This window comes from Aulonocara stuartgranti, assembly GCF_965226115.1.
Source record: "Aulonocara stuartgranti genome assembly, chromosome: 5".
NCBI classification, from domain to species: Eukaryota; Metazoa; Chordata; class Actinopteri; order Cichliformes; family Cichlidae; genus Aulonocara; species Aulonocara stuartgranti.
Genome location: NC_138943.1, coordinates 25,439,302 through 25,460,856, shown reverse-complemented (window position 1 = coordinate 25,460,856; position 21,555 = coordinate 25,439,302). Strand labels below are relative to the sequence as shown.

General features: G+C 41.1%; 1 protein-coding gene across 1 annotated transcript; it reads right to left on the bottom strand.

Annotated features, from left to right (window-relative positions):
- Window positions 1-26: 26 nt before the first annotated feature.
- Window positions 27-7,040, bottom strand: LOC309706961 (ATP-dependent RNA helicase DDX19A). The gene is made up of 12 exons (XM_082533997.1): window positions 6,820-7,040; window positions 6,395-6,434; window positions 6,227-6,301; window positions 5,972-6,107; window positions 4,989-5,081; window positions 4,763-4,865; window positions 4,486-4,600; window positions 4,204-4,381; window positions 3,868-4,105; window positions 3,411-3,573; window positions 2,326-2,517; window positions 27-2,219 (listed from the first exon to the last, which is right to left on the bottom strand). The coding sequence occupies exons 1-12, from the start codon at window positions 6,874-6,876 to the stop codon at window positions 2,158-2,160; spliced, it is 1,452 nt and encodes a 483-aa protein (XP_082390123.1). The 5' UTR covers window positions 6,877-7,040; the 3' UTR covers window positions 27-2,157.
- Between the last annotated feature and the right edge of the window lie 14,515 nt (window positions 7,041-21,555).

Below are 21,555 nucleotides of genomic sequence, written 5' to 3'. Positions count from 1 at the left end.
ATAAGCATTAAGGGGACATACATATGAACAGCTAGATGTTCTTTTAATTCAACATATTAAGAGTACATAACTGTCCATGAACGCAGCTCAGCTACAGAAGACCACACACCTTGAACCTGTCATTGTCTACATAGATCTTTAGGTTACAACAGGCTACTTGCCCTAAACCCGATTAGGCAACGTGTACAATTATGAATTTTGTAGGTTATTGAAAATTATCTAACAAGGTATACATGTGGGCAAAAGTGTGACGTTCTATAGCCAAAACTGCTTTGTGTCCATGGGTCTCATACAGTGGTGTTACATTATGGATCAACAAAGTGCACACACTCACTGATAACGTATACATCCGAGTGTCCGATAAAACTGCATACACTTATTCTTTACCCAAAAGTCTTCACAGACCATTCCTACGGATTCTCACGCTTGAGGTCACTTCCTTCCAATTTGGCTGCATGTGTTCATTAAGTGATTTTTCATCAAGTTGTCCATAAATAGTCCATAAAATCCGCACTACCACCGACAGTCTTCTCTGTGCAGCTGGGAGCCAGATGAGGTTTGTAGAAGGTTTAGATTGACCAGTCACCGATCTTAATCTTCCAGTGCAGTGATCAAATACACCAAACATCACACATTTGTTTTTCTTGATTTTTGTACAGTCACCCAACTGTTGCAAGCTTAACTGATTTGAAGTGCTGCGTCTGTCAAAATCGAACCTCGTGAGGAATGTTTCTGCACTTCTTAGAAGTGACAATCTCAAAAATTCAGTAACTATTTTTTTTAAACAATTTTTCTGTAAATATGTACACAAGTACACATTTCCTATCCAGGCGACCATGTCAGAGCAACATAGTAAATCTGATTAGCATAGGTCCTCAAGTCAATTCAGCATTTGGTTTCAAGAAGATAATTCACACATCCTAAAGACGCCCATAATTCAATATATAATCAAAATTTCAAGTGTCAGTCAGAAATGTAAGCCCAATAGCTTAAATATTAATAACAAAATCATATGTATATAATGCACTTGAGGAAGGCATTGCGTAATTTTTTTTTAAACTCACAATCCTTAATAACAGCACAGTCTGGGTGAAGAAATGTAGCTGAGCTAAAGTCAAACTTGAAACCCTGATTGTAACGATTGAGTGGGGACAGTGATACACAAAGGAAACATCACCGTAATGGTCACATTTTCAGTTAAAAATCTGATTTTTATGAGCGATGAAGGAAGAAGACTAATGATTAATGCTCAGCAGTGACGCCAAGCTCGTCCTCATAAATTAAAAAAAAAAGGATATAAATAGCATGCGTGTGAGATGTGTGGTTGGCCGATGACAGACTAAACACAGAAACATCTAAATGTCCATGACTTGGAGTTAGTAATGCGTTATCACTCTAGGCAGCCTTTTTTTTGGCATTTGACTAGACTACACACCCTGATGCTAAAGCTGAGGTTATTTCAGGATTAATTTGTGTCACGTGAATACAGGTTGATAAGTGTTCGATAGTAGCTATCACAGGTTGATAAGTTTGCATAGACCCTTGAACCCCAACCATCACCATTTCAATGACACAATCAATTAAAACTACAACTCGGAGCAGCATACCCAACTTCACCCTTTGTACTGATTTTGGTAGTCATAACAAAGCACGATAAAAGCTGTAATAGTCCACATGATACGGTTACATTCAGTGATATTTTAAAACATTTGCGGCACATAAAATGAGTATTTTTGTTTTTCTCTTAGGGTTTTTGTGAATCTCTTTACAGAATAGCTTGTATCATGCCACCACTACAGCCACCAGTGGCTTAAAATTTAAAGAAAAAAAAAAGTCCCGCCCCTCCCCCCCATTTAAAAAATAATAATAAATGAGTCGACTATGCCTGCTTTTACAGCATCACAATACACAGCATTAAACTCATACACTTTATTTAAAGGAGTACAAAGAGTGAAATAGGGTATGTATCAGAGACTTACAAAACACGTGTCTGAGAGGAGACATATCCACATGTAAACATATGCTGTGTGTGGTTTTGCTCTTTTCTCCGACAGCTAAAAAAAATAATAAAAGCAATAAAATTGTAGGAGCGTACAGTCCTTGGAGAGCAAAGACGTGGGGGAGGGAAGCGAGCGTCCGTCGCGTGAACACACCTTCTTAGCTGGCAATTTTCTCAATTTCATCCAGATCATCAGTGTCCAGTTTTTCAATTTTTTTATCTGCAGAGGAAGAGCACACAGAAGAGAGGGGTTCAGAGAGGGGCTGAGATTTGGCTGGAAGAAGGGCTAAGTACATGTTTTGTTTTTATTTTAAACAGCTGCTTACTGAAGTGCTCCTGGATCCTGTAGAGGATGTTCATGCTCATCTTGCTGTCCACCATATTAATGGCCAGTCCCCTTTTCCCAAATCGACCTGTGCGGCCAATCCTGTGCAGGTATGTCTCGTTGTCAGGGTTACCATCCTTGTCAATTGGCAGGTCGAAGTTGATCACCACAGAAACCTGCTCTACATCAATACCTGTTTGTAAAGAAGATGGGAGGAATAAAGAGTTACTAGAAAACAATGTACATGTGCAGGACACCAATGTTTTAATTTGACTGTAGAAATCCAATTAATTTCATACAGTCTGACATCAAACACATTCACACTTGCACTGCTGTAAAAAGTGTCTTTAATTTTTATTTATTTATATTGAGCACAGAATGAATGAGTACACGGCACACTCATGAAGCATAAACCTGTCAATCACAAAAAAACCCCACCTTAAATCAATCCAAAAAAACTATCCACTGAGACTATATCATAACAAAAAGAGTCACATGGTCAGTAACTGACCTTTTTGTGCAGGTTTAAAGGCAGTAACACATTGACTCTGGAGGCTATTTCCATCTTTTACATACAGTGTATGATAATCTTTGGCGGTGGATTAAGGCTTCCTCTAAATTGCATGTTAGGCCGTACAGTGTAGAATTTAGAAAAACTGCTGAAAACTGAAATAAGTATGAAAACAATTTCAGGATATTGTGGGCAGAAACTAACCCCAAGCCTTTTTTATAATACCTAGGACAAAAAAATAAATAAATCTGCAATTCCTTCAAAAATCCATTAATTGCCTCCCTCTGATACAATGGGTCAGAGTGAGTAGATGCAAGTATGGTATCCTGGTGACCTATGGTTATCCTAAGTGGTGAGCCAAATTCATTAAAGCTGATCTCTAGCAGCTTGCATTCAGGCTGAGACAGCTTTTTAAACCAAACTTTACACCTCAAACATAATTTTTTTGCAACTTACCGGTACTTTGTAAACCCACATATATATTGTGCTAACGTAACTGCAAAAGTAAGGGGAAAAAAAGTGTTTTCAAATGTAAACCGATAAAACTCATATGACAAACATCTGAACATCATTACCTCGAGCGCAAACATTTGTGGTGACCAGGACCTTCTCCTTTCCATCTCTAAAGCGTTCAATGACTGCAGCCCTCTGCTCCACTTGCATTTCTCCACTAAGCAGCGCTACCTGGTGGCCTTCTCTGGACAGCTCCCCTGCCAGCCAGCCTGCTGTCTTCCTTGTCTGAATTGAACAGAGGAAAGGGTGCGCTTCAGTCAGTTAACCAACATGCCAGGTGTGTATACAAAGAGTCCAAGTATAAAAGGATTGAGTTTGGCCCTTCCCTGGTTAAATAAAAAACAGACTATTCTGTTTAAGTTAGCTCATGCTGCAGAGCTCTCTTTTCACTTCTGGATTAAAGAGGAACAGCTTGGCAACAAATGATGACAAACAGCAAAAGAATGTGTAAGCTTATGTAAGAAGAAATAAAATTCAGCCAGAGTCGCTGTTTTTTTTTTAAATTAAAGATCAACTCACATGGCAGAAGATCATGGCCTGAGCGATGGTGATGGCGCCGTAGATGTTAGAGAGAGCCTGGAATTTTTCTTCTTTGCTGTTACACAACACATAGTACTGTTTAATGGTGTCCAGTGTTTCCTCCTCTCTCTTCAGCTTGATTATGTTGGGATCAGGCACAATGCGCTGAGCAAAGTTCCACACCGACTCTTCAAATGTGGCTGAGAACAGCAACATCTGGCAGTTTTTGGGCAGCATCCTGTGTGGCAAAGAAATGAGGCATGAAACATGCACAATTTTAAAAATTTTAAAAAGCCACATGGTTCTCAAGTCTTATTTTAATTTGCTTCGGCTGACCTCTGGATGCGTATACTCTGGTCCTGGTGACCCTGCGTGGCGATCATAACATCAGCCTCGTCAAGCACAAACACCTTAATTTTCTTGGGATCAATAAACTTGAATTTACTGCACCAGTCCAACATGGTACCAGGTGTGCCAATAACTATCTGTTCCTGCAGTTTCATGCCCCGCTGCACTGGAAAAAAAGACAGACGTGCTCATACACGCACAAAAGGTTCTAACAACAATTCGGTACATAACAGTACACATGCAGCACAGCAGAAAGCACAAGCGCCTTACATTTATTTCCTCTAATGGCGTAGACTAGTTTGACTTCAGGGTAATATTTGCCCATCTGTTCAATCACTTTGCCAGTCTGAAGCGCCAGCTCATAGGTGGGTGACACGCACAAGCACTGACGACGAGAAAAGAGAGCAAACATTAAACATTAATACTGAGAGAGAACACATGTCCGTCAATGAGAGACAAGAGGAATGTTTTTGTCCAAGACAAGTCATGCTTATCACTTGGATTTCAATGGTGACTTTATAGTACAGTAAAGAAAGTTGACACTCACCTGGGGGTATTTGTTGTTGGGATCGACATGGCTGAGCATAGCCAAAACAAAGGCAGCCGTTTTCCCTGTTCCTGACTGAGACTGAGCAATCAGATTCTGTGGACTACAGGAAACAGGAAATTAGATGTACGGGTGGTAATAAATATGATGGATATCAGAATGTTATTCAGGGTTAAGTGATTCAGTAAGTCTAATGTCTGCATATCATTATTTAAAGGACACTCACGGTTCAGCCAGCATCATCGGTAAGGCAGTTTCCTGGATTTTTGATGGCCGATTGAAACCCATACCATACACTCCCTGAAGCAGCTGTGGTTTACTGTACAGAGAGGAAAAAATAAAATAAATGCCAGGATTGTGAAGCATCAGTCACAATCAGTCTGTGTAAACTCACCGTGGTGAAGATGGGCATAAAAGAGACACCACAACTAGAGATGCACCGATTCACCAGCCGGGGACTGGAATCAGCCCGGACCAGTGACCGGCTGATCAGCCTCCTGTTTGACCGATTATGACCCAGCCTGTTTCATGCAGCGCGGACAGTCGCGCATGACACTCACGACACGTGCTACGGTGTTAGTGTGGAAGTGAGTGAAGACAAAGTTCTGAGGTAAAGTGTGGGCAAAAACTTCCCTAAAAACAGGGCTACAGCTGAAGCTATCCAGTTCTCAGAGCACCAGCAGCCTCTTATGAGCAAAGGATCAACTAAGAGGTGAATTATGGAGATGAGTGAGAAAAATAAAAGGGTCTGTGTCACATTATCTGGCGACATTATAAACACAGGGGTAAATACCTGACAGTAGCTCTATTATATAAATCAGTTGCACCTGGTTTTGTTTGGTAAAAAAAACAACAACTTATTTTCAGTTATTTTATCCTCTTTCCAGTATCAGAGGACTTTACTTTCAGTTATTTCAGATGAGAAACCTACTGAAATAGTACCTAAAAAAATACTATTTTGAATTGATGAATACTTGTATGTGCGGTCAGTTTTAGCTCTCAGAAAGAAAACTGGAATCTGCAAAAACAGGCAGGTCACACTTAAAGAGAAAAGTGAGAAATCTGAATCAGCCCAAAAGACTGGTGCATCGGTGCATCTTTAAACACAGGTCCTTGCTGGGAACTCTCAACAGATACATGTGTCAATACTGTTAAACATGACATATTAAGTGATTAGGCTACCGAGACAGACAAACAGATCTCACTCACAGCCTTAATTCTTCAAAAGACTTGACGGAGTAAAGCGGAGAGTTCGGATCCTTCTGAAGAACTTCCACTTGATTTGTTGTATTGACCAGATTATTTCGAATCAGTTTGTTTAACAAAGACTGTGCCCCTACGTCCTCTGAAACAACAAGATAGGGGAGATGTCTCTTTTAGAACAAGAGCCAACCAAGCATCCAACTAAAAGACAATAATGAATGCACACATATTTTCAACACATGTAGATAATTTACCGCATACCAATTTCGTCATCATCTGCCGCCTTCTCTCCTTCTGACTTTGCAGGTGCTGAGTCTTTTGCGTTTGCGGTCGTGCCTGCAATAAATAATGCCAATATGTACATGCTTGGGTTTCCTTGTTTTATGGATACTGGCTCTTACCCCAATTCAGCTGCACATGGATGCTTACCATTTTCTTCTGGCTTCTCTTTTAATTGAAGTTTTCCCATCTGCGAGGAAGAACAAAATAAACTGAGTTCGTCTGGGGCTAAATAATTAGTCTGACTTTTCCAAAGCCCCCCTCCTTCATATGCCGGTTAGCCAGTTAGCTGCTAAAGCTATCAAACCGCTGAGCACGCAGCAGCTCTTCACGAGCTAATTCAACTTAGCTCTGAAGCCAAGCCGGTAGTTTCGTTTTCGACCTAATGAAACTCTACAGAGACGGGCGTCACCGGGAGCCACTTTATTCACTGATGGCGCTCTCACTGAATAATTTCAGCTGTCCACGTTAAAAACAGACTACCGAATTTCTTCAACAGTGTGCCAGACCAGGCCAAAGCATTTACCAAGCAGGCTAACAACAGGTTAGCCCGTGTTGCGTAAGTTAAGCCTTACCGAGTCCAACGCAGCTTCTTGCTTGTCCACTGCCTCAGCCCAGGAGTCCGTAGCCATTGTGGGACAGTTTCTTCTTCAGTTATTATACTCGGGGAAGTCAACTAGGAATTCTAGCTCAGGCTTAAGAGTCAATAATGTGTAAGTAACTATTTTCCACAATGGCGTGCAGAACCTGAATCTGGACACATGCGCAACTGATTACGTCACCGGGTACAACACAAGCTCCAAGAAATAATAGTTCCCAGCTTCCTGAAATTTCATACACACCTCACTGAAGCCTCAGCTATGACGGGCTCTCATAGTTAAAATGTGAAGAAAAAACATTAAATGTTGGGAATAAAAAAAAAGTCATGAACTCTTGTTGAAAATCAGATGATTGGAATCGGATTTGCTAAAAGAAAAAAAAGAAAATCACTATACTCTTCTTAGCCTCTAGAGGGTGCCACACTGCTCTCTATAGGCCCACAGCTACTATGTATTCACAGTAGGCCTTGTATGCAACATCCTTATCTGTGTGAAAAATGACATTCTCAGGTAAAATATTCTTTGGTTAGCTTTATAAAGGTTAGGTCGACGTTACGATGGGGTTAGATTAAGGTCAGACTCAGGGTGCGTGCTGTTCAATTAAATGCATTATTAAGGAAAGTGAGTGTGTTTGTTTGTGAAGTTTACCAGACTTTACCAGCCTCCTCTGCCCAAGTTGCTCTTGAGAGACGTGCGCCTTCTTTTCTTTTAGACAGTTTTTAGCTTTCAATCACAGTTGGGTTCAGCTTAGGCAACACAAGTATTTGGTTAGGTGGAGGGAAAGATCATGGATTAAAATGCCTTAAAAACTTACCCAAATCTTAGACAGCCTTACAGAAAAACATGTAAAGCTAACTTTGTCCCATCTCTGTTCACTGGATTTCCAGTCTCATTGCATGTTGAATAATCCAAAATTAATGGGGCCTATAGACTGTATATAAAATATAGACATAGCTTCAAGACACTTTTCAAGGTTGGAAAGGTGAAAACTGTAGCCTGTCTGGAGGCCATCATAAGGCAAAAGCTGTGGCTGCACAAAGACTTCTGGATCTCCAGAAAGGTATGTGTGTGGTTTTCTAAGATGGTGACTTTGAAATGCTAATCTTCAATATGAGACTTAAGAAACCAACGGAGGACATCATGGTAGCTACTTTGACTTTGCTTCCAGGTCTGAACTTCCATTCCTTTGAAAGCCTACAGGGGCTGAAACATCCAATATCTTGCAAAAACTTCCAGTTACACAGATGTGTATGAGAAAATATCAAATCACTACTTTCAAGTCATATTTGAATAACTTATGAAGTTAATTGTAGTTAGAATCACAAATGCGGTTTTGTCCAAAGTATGCTCATCTGCTAACAAATTGATAGTCACAAGTCATTGAGCCAATGAGCATTCAGTGTACTGATGGGAATAATAGGAAAATAGCCAAGTGACCAACTGAGCACAGCTGGAAATTTTCTTTTTGTATGGTGGCTGGAAACCTCACTATTATTCAGAAGGAAACTGCTACTTGGCTGGGAAGCAAGATTAGTAACATTTATGAGCCTTAATTGTGATATTTTAATGACTAATGTTGGCTTGGGGAAAATAAATAAATAGAATTAAAAAAGACAAAGTGAAAGCAGTAAAAATTAATAAACAGGCAAGCCCTATATGTGTTTTTCAGTACCGTCATAATCTCTGTGGCCACATCCTAAAGTACATCTTAAGAATTTTTTAAACTGACAATTGAGATGAATAACCTTTTAGAATGATGTTTAAACTAAATTGAGAGTTAACTTCTGTTCAAACTGACTTGTTTCTGCAGCCTAACGTCACCATATAGTGGAGTTGCCCCTGCTGGTCAGTAGAGAAAATGCCATTTTTAGACTTAAACGATCATTAGTTATATTAGTGATTTTAGTGCTGTAAATCATGCATGCATATGTCAATATACCTGCTGTGGTTTGCTAATAAATATAGACATTCTCTTCCAAATTAGTGTCCGAGTGATTTTAAAATTCTAAAATACCGCTCATCTCCACTGATTTCACTTTGGTGTATCAAAACCGAGTCCAGGGTTGTTATTGACAGCCTCACTGAAGTAATCAAAGAGAAAGCCCCAGATACCAAGACCACCAAATTAAGAACCTCAGAAGCATGAATGAGCCTCTGCTGTGGTGCAGTGACTGTACCAGTATCATTAAAGAGGAAGAAGCAGTACTGAGTGAGTGAGAGAGACTGGATTCCAAGATTAAACAAAATCCCTTTGAAAGTTTAAATCACTGCATTTCACAAGTTTCTGTGCAATTCAAATTCCCAAAAAGTTGGCACACTGTGTAGAATTTAAATAAAAACAAAAAGCGATGATTTGTAAAATCTCATAAGGCCAATTTTTATTCACAGTAGAACAAGAACACAAATAAAATGTTTTAACTGAGAAAATGTACAATCTTCTTTCTGTTTTTTTCCATTTTGGAAAAAAAATTAGGACAGGGCAATGTTCACAACTTAGTAGCATCAACAACAGTCTGAAATGTCTGCGAACTGAGGAGTCCATCTGCTGGACCTTTGAAAGATGAATTGACTGCAGGCCGGCCAGTTCAGCAAATCCTTCCTTAAAACAATGTCGTCAGGATGGGAGCAGATGTTACTCTAAAATCTGCATATATCTTTTAGGAATGATGGTGTCTTTCCAGATGTGCTAGTTCTATAGGCACTAATGTACCCCCATACAATCAGAGATGCAGCTTTTGAACTTGGACTTAATAAGCTGGATGTGGTCTCTCCCCTTTAGTTCAGAGATTCAGCGCTGGTGTTTTTCAAAAATAATTTTAAATTTTCTTTCATCTGCCCACATAATAGTTTTCCTCTTTATCTCAGTGTATTTTAAATGAGATTTGGCCAAGGACCATATTGGATCATACTCACTTACAACTACGTCTTTGCATGTAGAATCTTTAACCTTCATTTGTGGATGGAGCTGAGCACAGTTCACCAACTGTGCTCACGACTAAGATTTCTGGAAGTGTTCCTGAGCCAGTGCAGTGATTTCCATGACCGATTCATGCCTGTTTTTAATGCAGTGCCACCCAAGAGCCTGAAGATCAGGCATCCAGTGTTGACTTTCGACCTTGTCCCGTGCGCACAGAGATTTCTTCACATTTGATAATGATATGAAATGAAAATGACGAGATATTCAAAGTCCTTGCAATGTTACATTGAATAGACATATTTATGAACTTTTTCCATAATTTCAATTTGCGTGTCTCCATAGTGTCGTGCTTTACACATTTACCTAACAAGCAAAAGATCCCTTAATCAGTCCCACGAGGAGACGCAACTCCCTTTGGGAAGGACATCTAGCATAAAAATCTGCCAACTCAAACATATGGAGCTACCTGCTGCATAGACCCCTTGTGAATAAGAAAGCTGCCAAAAGTAGCTCTACCATAATTTGTAGATGCAGATTGGTGAACCTCTGCAAATCTTTACATCTGAAAGTAAAGATGTAAACACCCAGTCACATTACAGACTTAGACTTACTCAAAGTGTGCATTTTCACAGCTTGAACATTTGATGTTTTCTATGCTCTTCTGTGAAGAAAATCTGGGTTTGTGAGATTTTTCAAATCAACTGCGTCCCAAATTTTTTACCCCTCAGCCCTAAAGAGCTGGCATGGTTGGTGTGGACACCTGAGTTTGTCAATGTGATAACTCAAGAACGAGGCAACGAGCTTCAAATTGAAAAAAGCATGGATGAGTTTGAATCTCAGTGAAGTCGATCTCAAGGTTAGGGTCAAAGGTAAAGTTTTATGCAAACAACTCTAGAAGGAAGTCAACCAAGATTTTCAAATTGATACCATAGGCACAACTATTAAAAATCTCAGAGGAGTTTGGATCTCAGTAACCTCAAGATCAGAGTAAGTAAGTCTGAAAATCTTGTGATAACTTGAGAATAAGGTGACCTAGGACTAAGTGTCTCGACTAGGAGACGGAGTGGAAACACTGGGGGTTGCCAGCATTTCTGGAACTGGCATTAACCAAAGCCTCTAAACTAGATTTGTTTAAAGTAGCAGGAACACAGTGAAGTGAAAGTGAGTCACTCAGTAAATCTGAACCTGAAATGCAAGTAAAGGTTTCTAATGAGTGCCAGTGATCATTTAGTAATCATTTATGTATTATTGTAGGTTTTTTTTTTTTTTACCAAATAACATAAAGCACAATAGGAAGACTGTTGTTAGAAAGAGTATTTCTGCTTTTCTTCTGGTCCTGCAGAGCAGACTTTTTGTTGTTGCACAATTAGTGCTGTGGCAAAGTTATCCCAGTTTAGTGCTTTAGTGGAAACTAGGCTATTAACCAGAGTTGAACTCCACTAAGGATCATTCAGGAGCACTGGGGGTCACATCTGGAGCAGGAGTGCTGTGGCTGACTGCTCCTTAATTGATTGCAGAATGGATTTCGCACATTTTGTCTCCTCCGCTGGGATAGCTAGATGGTGACTGTGGCTTTGGACTTTGCTGGAGCAGATTGCACTGATCTCTGTTCTGTTCTGACACCCAGCACTTAATTCCCCTGCGTGTGCATCAGTTTGAGTTTATATGTATGTTAGTGGGCGTGTTAGCATGTGAGAAAGGATACAGGGAGACTCTCAGATCTTCAGTTTGGAGACAAATTTTTGTCGGGGGCTTGATAGAGTAGAGTTTATTGTTGCCTCCAATCAGCTGCCTTAGCAGAGGTATCCATGGCAACTGAAAGAGTAAAAGTAAGGTTTGAGGTCTCCAGAGGATTTGGAAGAGACAGAGAGAAGGACTTTGTATTTCCATGTAGCACTCATTTCAAGAGCTGAATATGACAGAAGGGATATGAAAGTAGAAAAGTAGAGTGGTCGTGGTGCGAGCGATCTGAGGAGAGATAAACACGCAGCCCACAAATGCATAATGTAAGATCACTCAAACGCTCCTCCATGCTCCCACATTGACAATGTGTCAGTGTTTAGGTAGGAAGTATAATATATATGCTCCATAAAATTACACTTCAACACTTCAGCAAGGCGCAAGCTGGAACTTGTCTTCTAGGGTTAAACAGGGATCTGCCTCCTCCTCTTCCTTCGTTATTTAAAAATGCAAGTGATGCAAATGCAAAAGCATCGCCAGGCACGGGAAAATTCAAACCTCAGAGTTCCTTTTGCAAGAGGTGTCGTGTTTTACCGCTTCATCTGCAAACTGAACATTATGTCGATATTAAGATTGCTTTTTTTTTTCTCATTTTCTTTTGGGGGTTTTTTGACAGGAGACTATATACTGCGTGGGTGTAGTGCTGGTAAGGTTAGCCAGTGTGTTTGCATATGTTTGCTTCCTTTACTTTCTTTGCTTTTTTTGGAAAATGCAAAGTGAGCAGGAAGTATTTACTTTTTTTAGAACAAGCGTCGACCACTGGGAGTTTTTTTTTATGAATCATGTATTTTATATGTTGTGTTGTGTATCGTGGACTGTGAAGTGATAAACAGGCGGCTCGCGGGTGATCAGGCACCACTTCAGCTTCGAAAGCAAATGCAAAAATGTGACCCTGTTGGATAAAATGGAGCAACTATAACCACTAAGACGCTATTAGTAAACAAATGAAACAAAATGACTGATCTGTTTTTACACTGTCTTGTGATTGGCTGACCACAGCGGATGGTAGAGATCCGTTATAACGTACAACAAACGAATACAGTGTAAAGAAGCAGAAAACGTGCGATAATATTGGTATTTTTGGGGTTTTTTGCTTCGCGTGGTAATCTTACAGGTGGCAAAGACAAAGATATCCTTTTACTGAGGACTGCAGTGCAGACTGACAGTAGACAACAGGCTGCCCTCAAGCCGTAACAAGTACAGACAGGCAGAACTGAACAAGAGGTAACAGGCTTAGACGACTCGGCTGATGATCTGGGAGAAAATAAGTAATGGCTTTTCCTTGATACATAGTGGGGCTGAGGAGCTGCTGCAGTGACAGATGAAGGGATATGTGAGGTCGAGACTCTGTAGTGACAGCTGTTGGATGGGTACAGAGTGGGAATGCTGGAGACATTCCTATTCTGTATAAACACATAGGTATCAAGTGTGTGTGTATACATTTTTTTAATGTACATTGGTTTATTGTCAAAAGGAGGAACAAATGACAAAGGCAAGGCAGAACTGTATTATTTGGTACACCTTGGTAGCACTGGGTTGGCCCTCCTTTTGCCTTCATATCTGCCTTAATACATTGACATGATAGTGATGATAGCGCAGGTTGGGTGAGCCCAAGCAAACTGCAGTCTCAGTTTCCTGTTCCTAGCTGACAGGAATGGCACCCAGTGTGGCCTTCTGCTGCTGTAGCCCATCTGCATCAAGGTTCTGCATTCCTTGCAATGAGTGGTTATTTGATTTACTGTTGCAGCTTCTGAAACACTTTGACCAGCCCGTCTGGAACCAACAGCAATGCCATGTTCAAAGTCACATGGTAACAAAGAGAGAGAGAGAGAGGGAAACAGTGGCACGACTATAAGAATAATAAAATCAAGACAGAAATAAAATAAAAAACACCACATCATAAAACTGAAACTTATCATCACACAGGACCCAGGAGCTCAATAATGAAGTCTGAGAAAGTCTGAGGAAGAGGCAGTAAAATCCATTAATGGGAGCTGTTAATGTGCAGATCAATCTATTATCATATCATCAGGACTTTCTGGCCTTTATTTAATTTTATTGAGAGCAAAGATCTGTTTACGGTGTTTCTTTTCACACCATTTTTCTTTATTTGGCTTTGTGCAGTTGAGTGTTTTCACTTTGAAACAGGAATCAGTATCCCTGCACTGCTGTTCCAAGTAGACTGGTGTCTATAATATATTATATCTTAATACTAAAGTTACATCGTCAAATGGTACAGAGTGGTCTGGCATGAACTATGAGTACTATGAATAGGCTTTCACATACTACCTAACATGAGGCAAAGAACAGAAGCAGTGGAGTTGAAGACTAAACTGCTACCCTGCTAATATAATTTCTTTCTTTACCTGAAAGAACCACCATATCACACTGTGCTCGTTCCCCAGAGAACTCGTAACAGTCGCACACACATTGCCACCTTTAATTAATGCACAGTAATCATCCCACTCAATATGGTTACCAATATGTAAAAGAGCCAAATATGACTCTGCTGTGTAGTAAAGGCAAGGTCATGTGTGAGACTGAGCAGCAGCAGGACTCTCTCTTCTCTGTTACTGTTTGCTTTAACACGACGGAATTCAAGTCCTTGGTTGTCCATTGACAACTAATTAATCAAAATCAAAGGGAGACAAATCCCATAAACACACACGAGCTGTGAGCGCGGGTCCATAGGTAAGAGAGAGACAAGCAGAGGGGGAGAAAAGGAGATTAAGGAAGGATTCTCCCCAGACGTCTTCTTCCCACTTTCTTCTGGTAGAAGTCATTAGGATTCATACCCCTGATCCTTTACTCTGTGCGGCTCCTCCGCTGCTCGCACCGTGCATCTCTAGCAAGCAAAAAAAATAAAAACTAGACAGAACCTGGACGCCCACGCCAGAATTAAAATGGTGATGCAGCACTTGTTTTCTGTCAACAAGAGTGAACATACTGAAAAAGAGAGCGAGAAAGAGAGAGTGAGATAGCACAAGAAGAAGAGGGAGAGAGCGAGAGAGTTCGGGGCTGACTGCTGGTTGGTATTCCTGAGGCTTAGCCAGAGAGGCTGATGGTGCAGAGTGGACATCAACAAGGAATTTCAATGTGGATGCAATGGCTTGCAGTTTTCAAACCTTTTATAGTAGTGTCTACAAACGACACACTGAAGTGGTTAACATTAAACAACATGAGATCGTCCCTCATTACCTCATCAGCATAAAATATCATTTTAACACATTAATCGTACTTCACATTGTGCATTTTCCTGTTATACAGCAAGTTTTATAAGACGACGAGGCAAATGTGTTTTTGAGTCAGTGCAGTTGTTTTGTTTGGTTTTTTCAAATCTACTTTTTTGGGCACAGACGAGTCGCCCTGTAGTCAAGAAGAGGCGAGCACTTCTGCAGCTGTTATTGTTTCAATTGATTTTGATCTTCATTTTCCTGTCCTGTTAAGAAAGCGATTTGCAGTGATCTGTATGAGTATTTCACCAATTTATGTACAAAAATCAGTTAGGCAGATGAACTTATGATTGGGATTTACGAGAGTTAAGATGAAAGAATCAGCGTTCGGGGCTGAGCCTCCAGCACACGGCACAGTCTCAGCCCCAACGTCGGCCAGGCAGCAATAAGCATCTGGATCCAGCCTCCCTCCTTTCTCAAGGGGGAAACCTAGCTCTCCCTAAACCCAACCAATTCACTCAATAAACAGCTGGATTATTACATAAGACACGGCGAGGGCTTAATAGCCCCAAGTTCTTTGAAAAACCTGAAAAAAAAAAAGAGAGAAAAGATTAGGCAGACTTCTAATTTGCTCATGCAGTTTGGAGTTCAACAGTCATTGACAATCGTGCGGCCATGTTCATTCATCTACCGGGGCCAAAGAGCTTCAAGGCTGTCAAGCCCCGGCTCAACAATTTTCAATTCCTTAATAATTTATTGATGGCGGGCAGTCAAATTGCATATCAATAATGTACAAGGGCTCAGTACAATGTTGATACGAAATACCCTTTCAGCTGGGCTCATTCATGCTCACAGACCTGCAGACATATGTACCGTGTTTAGTCCCACGTGGTCCGGCGCTGGCACGTTGCATGAATACAATCTGTTTCTGTGAGCTGTGTAAGTCTAGTTGATGATAGAGCATCTAAAAAAAAAAGGCCTCTCATGTTTTCATGTTTCAGGATAAAACCTCAGAGGAGGAGGAGAAGAAGAATTAAGCTTTTCATGTGGGGGCTGGGACAGAATAGCAGATCAACTACAAAGACACTGATATGAAGAACAATGACAAAGCAATCGCTGTGTAAAGTGATACAAGCGTGATGCTGTAATAATATACATTCTTTATATTGTTGCACGCTCTTTCTCTCCATACATGCAGAAAGAAAGTTTGCACGCGTGCATTTCCTCGACGCTTGTCTTGGTCTTCGATTGGGCAGCTATACTGTGGGTTTGGGCATGAGCCAATCACGTGTGTAGGACAAATTAAGTGACCAATGGCGGATTTCCATCTAGGTCAGCATCTTTTATTCAGGAGTCATGCGTACACAGTTACATGCCATCCCGCCCTGGGGGCCCTGCGGAGACCCACTCTGCCATAGAGAGATGGTCCACCATTTTGTTCTGTTTTGAAAATGATCTCCATGCATGAGATTAGCTGGGGGGCCCGCGAGCTCTTCCCTTTGTTGTGCATCCCAGTTTGGATTTTCCCGGTTGGTGTCTGTGCGAGTGTGCTGGGAGTGTGCACGTGCAGGGCGTGCATCCGTGGCGGCGAGCTGCATCTGTGCATGAGCGTGCATATTGCCTGTGTGTCTAAGAATGTGTTTAATGGGGGATTTTGCTCTGAGCAGAGGAAAATGCAATCCTGATGGAGACATCCGATGCCCCACTCAGTGGTCTGCTGCTGAGCTCAAAGCACATCTCCGGCTTTGGCCTTTATAGCAATGCACACTTTTTCATTCATACCTCTACATGTGCAGCAGGTATCTATGCCTCTTTGCATGAGGAAGGGTCATGGACTAAACATTTATGAAGGTCATTTCTTAAACTGTGCCTGACACTGCACTGCTGCTCCCAGCATCTACGCCTTTGTAGGAGGCTTGTGCCTTGGACGCATCGGCTGGTGTGTTGTTTTACATAGCTTTAAAAAAAACAACAAAAAAACCCAACACCTTTACCGTATGAAAAATAATGTATACAAGTGGCTACAAAAGTATGTAAAGTTGGTTTTAAAGCTGATGTTGCCACTGCACCAAAATGTAAAAAGCTGTCTCTCTCAGCCGTTGGTTTCCCTCCACAGACTTAAAGCAGCAACAAAGCAACTAGACAGAGAGACGGAGAGTGAGAGATAGAGAGGGAGAGAGACTGGGGTATGTGGTTGCTATAGTAACCATCTGGTGGGTCTGAACTGTTTCTCCCTGGCATTCATTTCATCATATCGAGCCCCTGTCTCTCTCTCCGCTCTCTCTCTCTCTGTACGTCTACTCTCACTTTTGTTTATCCCTCTCTTTTTTCCCCTCCATCTCTCTTATCTCCTGATTCCCATCTCGTGCCGCTCTCCCACTCTTTCCAAGCTGCCTGGCTTCCTCCTCCTCCCCTTTTCTCCTCCGGTTCTCCTCACTTTTGTTGCAAAGCAGTCGGAGATGGAGAATGTTTAATGTTAAATGCGCAGTGGTCATTCCATCTCTGTCCTTTTGGCTGTCCGTCCATTTTTTTAATCACCCTGCCCTGACAGACCCATCTGTTAATCCTGGACCTTTTCAAAAAAAAGAAAAAGAAAAAAAAAAAAAGGGGGGGGGGGGGGGGAGAACTCAATTCGTACAGCCAGAAGAGCTGAGCAGAAGCTGGACTGATATCTAAGCGCAAACTTGCTTGAACGATTGACGTCATCTGTAATCACGATTTAGATGCAAACAAAGCGTGTTTTTACCATCATATCATTGAGGAGAGTTGCTTTTTTGGATAGATCTCTTTAAAAATGTGACGTGTAACTCCACTCGGGAGCAAACAGAATATTCTGGAGTGGTCTAAAGGGATATTTATTTTATTTTTCCAACCAGAGCTGCCTGCATTTCCCCCCTTTTCCTTCTTATCAGCAGTTGTCCTTGTGATTTCCCAGCAGAGTCTCAATCAGCAAGAGAATACCTGATCCCAATGCCCACTGATATTTTTTGCGTCCACACACACACACACACACACACACACACACACACACACACACACACACACACACACACACACACACACACACACACCACAAAATAAAAAGAAACATCAACACATGCATGTATAACCGCACACACGCAGTGGAACCAAATGCAAATGTCGCCTCAGCCATTTGCATGCGCACACATTATATTGCTGAGCCATATAGCGCCCACTGATTCACGCCAAAACCAACAGAGCGGGTGATTTTCCCAGGGAGTGGTTCAGCATGTCAGGTCACACTGGGTATTTCCCTGGCAGAAACAAAGGTCAGATTCAGGGTTGCAGTGGAGAGCAGCATAGTTTGGGATTTCCGAGGGGGACAGCCGTGTGAGAAACTGCCCGAGTGTGTGTGTGTGTGTGTGTGTGTGTGTGTGTGTGCCGCAGCTAGCAGGGTGTGGTTTCTTTTTTCCTCCACTTTCTGCCAGCGACCTGTGAATGTTCTCTCTCATTCTCTCTGGATTGTCTCTTCCTGTCCTTCACAGTGCTCCTCTTCATACTCTTTCTGCCTTGTCTTCTTCACCTGTCGGAGCTTATGTAACCTAACAGCTACGCTGAGTTTGACTTTCATCTGCCCCCCCCCGTCACAGCACTGGTGATTACTTTCTCATGAGTGCTCATCACAAAACTCAACTGCCACAATATCATCCAAGAAGCAACTAAGCATATTAAACTGTTAATGACAATAATAAAGAATCTGTTGAATCGTACGTGTCATCTTTTGAGCATCTTTTAACAGTGATGGCCACACAGGAAAAGTCTGGGCAACATCTCCTGCACCTCTCTGCATCAGGAGTTCTAGTTCTGCTGAACTACAACATAAGAGAGAGAGAGAGAGTCCTGCAGAGAAAGAAGGTGGTTGAAATGCAATTTCCAGAGGTAAAAAGATTTAAAAACCTTATTTTGCGAGCAAAGCCAGCAAACTTTATCAGGCTTGACCGGCTGATTCTATAAAGGCCGTTTTTATATCACAGTGGCCATTGACAATTTATATAATATTTTATAGTAACTGCCCAAATAACTGCACAGAGACATTTCAGCCCCGGCTAAAGATATATCCCCAGAGTGAGTCAAAACTGCACGTTTATCTGTGAGCGTGTATTAGCTGTGTCCGAAAGCAAGGCCAACCAAAGACCACATGGCGTCAAACATTCATGGACGATCTGAGAACTGTCGACATTGCCTGGGATGAAGCTGAAGCTGACCGACATCGATGGAGATCACTAGCTGCCCGATGCGCCACCCGCCGTAGGAGGAACTAAGTTCTAAGTAAGTAAGTATTAGCTGCGTAAGCTAGCAGTGATAAACTGTATAATATAAAATGGCTAAAGGATTTCTATTGCGATGCACAATGAGGCCCCCAGAGTTGTAAGTTGTGCTATTTATCCAGTGTTTTGCTGGATCTATGCGTTAAAATATTCCAGAATGACAACTGAGTAAGTTTATTATTGTCATGATCCTGGGTTATTTTGACCCAGCGTTTTGTGTTTCCTTGGATTTCATTTTGTGTTCATTCTGATTTTGTATTAGTTTAGGGTTGAACCTGGAGTTTAGTGTTTTATCAGCCCTACCTGTGTCTGTCCTCGCTGCTCTGTTCGTGTCCTCGTGTTTGTGTTGTAAAACAGTCTGTGTGTTTCCTGTTTTACTTTGAAGGTTCGTGTCTTGTCTGGTGAATTAGGTTCAGCTGTGCTCCCCTCCTGTGTGCCTTTCCCTCATTACCTTCTGTGTATTTATAGGGTGTTTCTGCCTGTGTCCCTCATTGTGCCGTCTGTGTTTCTTGTTAATCCCAGTGTCTCTCTGTCCTTTATTCCTGCTCGCCATCACCAGTGTCATTTCCTTATGTTTTTCTGTGAGTTATGGTTTCAGGTTTGGTTTGTTATTAGTTTCCCTAGTCTAGGTTTATGTTTAGTTCTGTCCTGGCTTTGGTTCTTTTCCACTGTAAATAAATCTTCATTCGCATCTCCACCGCCATCTGCATCTTGGCTCCTCATTCATTCCACAACACGACTGCTGCCCCAGCCGTGACAATTATAGTCAACTAATATGATCTTAAAAACCAAACCAGGTGAGAAAAGCTGAAATAAACGGTGAAAGACAGACATTTTTTCAGAAATGTCTTCTTTTTTTTTATACTGTGAAAAACAAACTTGTAGATTGCGGAAAAACAGGAATATAAGAATCTGTTTCTTGATTACTTTGGTGTGGTATGAATACCAACTGAGAGCAGGGTCTTGGTCAAGTTTGTGTGTTTGTCAAAACACACAAACTTCAAAAGCTTGCCCACCTTCAGCGGCCAGGCTTTGTTTCCGGCCCCCGGGCCTGATGTTTGACACCCCTGTTCTATGGGATGACTTCATGTTTACACGACTCTGAGTAAGCTACCTTCACAGTTTGTGCTGTTTCTATTGTGGTACCTGTGTTGAACTTTTTTTTATTAAAAAAAATCTCCTAAATAATACCGTTAAATAATAATTTCTCAATATAAATACAAAATAAAAACGAATATAAAAATGCTAAACTGTGACAGCTACGTCTCACCACTTTGGTAATGCCTCGGGGCAGTTACCTTTCACTCTGATCATGTATCTGGTTTTAGTCCAACACATATACAACCTCACTTTCTATTTCTAACCTTGCACCATACATAATGAAGTTAAAAGCTATTTTTATGCACACAGATCTGTTATTTATTGCTCTGCACCCACATGAATGTGGAATCTCCCAGAACTTCCTTTCAGCTTTGACACCGTTCACAAAGCTTTGCATGACTTGCAAAACTTGTCTTTAATGCTGATGAAAGAACTCGCTCAACATTTTGGTCCAAATGAAGGGAAAACCTCTCTTTTCAGAAATACTTCATAGATTCAGCTCATCTTTAAGCTTCACAACTTGTGGGAAACGAGAAGATAAAACTAGGTTTTCTTCTAATGCTGAAAGAGAGACATTTGTTGCAGCTATAAGAGTTTTGTTTGCTTGACTGTGTTCTGTAAATGCTATTCTGGGATACTGTATATCTCTAATATATAGGCTATGTTCCTTGTATACCTGGATTGGCTGGTTCCCTTTTAACCTCCTGCACATGGATTGTATTCATTTTGAACCTGTTCTTTGGTTAAATCCCCCTTAACTTTCCCTCCACATGCACAGCTGGATAGGGGTATGACTACACACCTTTGGAGCAGGAGTTGCAAGTTCGATTGAGTGGGAACAGTTTGTGAGCCAGGACCAGGATACTGGCTAGACCCCCCCGCCCGCTAAATACCAAACCCTTGAATGGCACGGCTACGTCTGCAGCCAGCTCGGACACAAAACATTTCACTGCATGTTGTACTCTGTATGACTGTGTATGTGACGAACAGTGTTGGTCAAGTTACTTGAAAAAAGTAATCAGTAACTAATTACTTATTACTCCCCCAAAAAGTAATCCCATTACTTTACTGATTACTTATTTTCAAAAGTAATTAATTACTTAGTTACTTTTATACGATTTACAACCTGAATAGGTGATAAAGCGATAGATCTTTCAGCCCAATTCTACTTTTTCTGCATAATCTGTCATACAAAATGTAATTAAATGGAAAAGTCTCTTTTTAAAACTTGTTTTATTAGTTTTAATCTTTTAACTTTATGCATGAAGCAAAAATGTAATTATGTGAAATTTGTTTAATATTTAAAGCTATTTTCTGCACATTCCAGCACATAAAATAAAATATTTTTTTGTGTTTACACTCACTCTTTCAAATAGATGCAAGTAAAACGCAGTAGAAAATAAATAAAGTCAAAGACTAGCGGTCCTGTTGCTCTATTTTCACTGTAAAGCAGGAGTGGGATAGGCAGAGGTTTGCCCTGGTGCAGGTGTGC

Excerpts from the sequence above, each read along its gene's own strand:
- LOC309706961 (XM_082533997.1), bottom strand. The coding sequence starts at position 6,876 with ATGGCTACGGACTCCTGGGCTGAGGCAGTGGACAAGCAAGAAGCTGCG. Across the intron at positions 4,866-4,988 it reads CCGATGATGCTGGCTGAACC|TCCACAGAATCTGATTGCTC; the intron begins GTGAGTGTCCTT and ends TGTTTCCTGTAG. Across the intron at positions 2,518-3,410 it reads CACAAATGTTTGCGCTCGAG|GTATTGATGTAGAGCAGGTT; the intron begins GTAATGATGTTC and ends CTTTACAAACAG.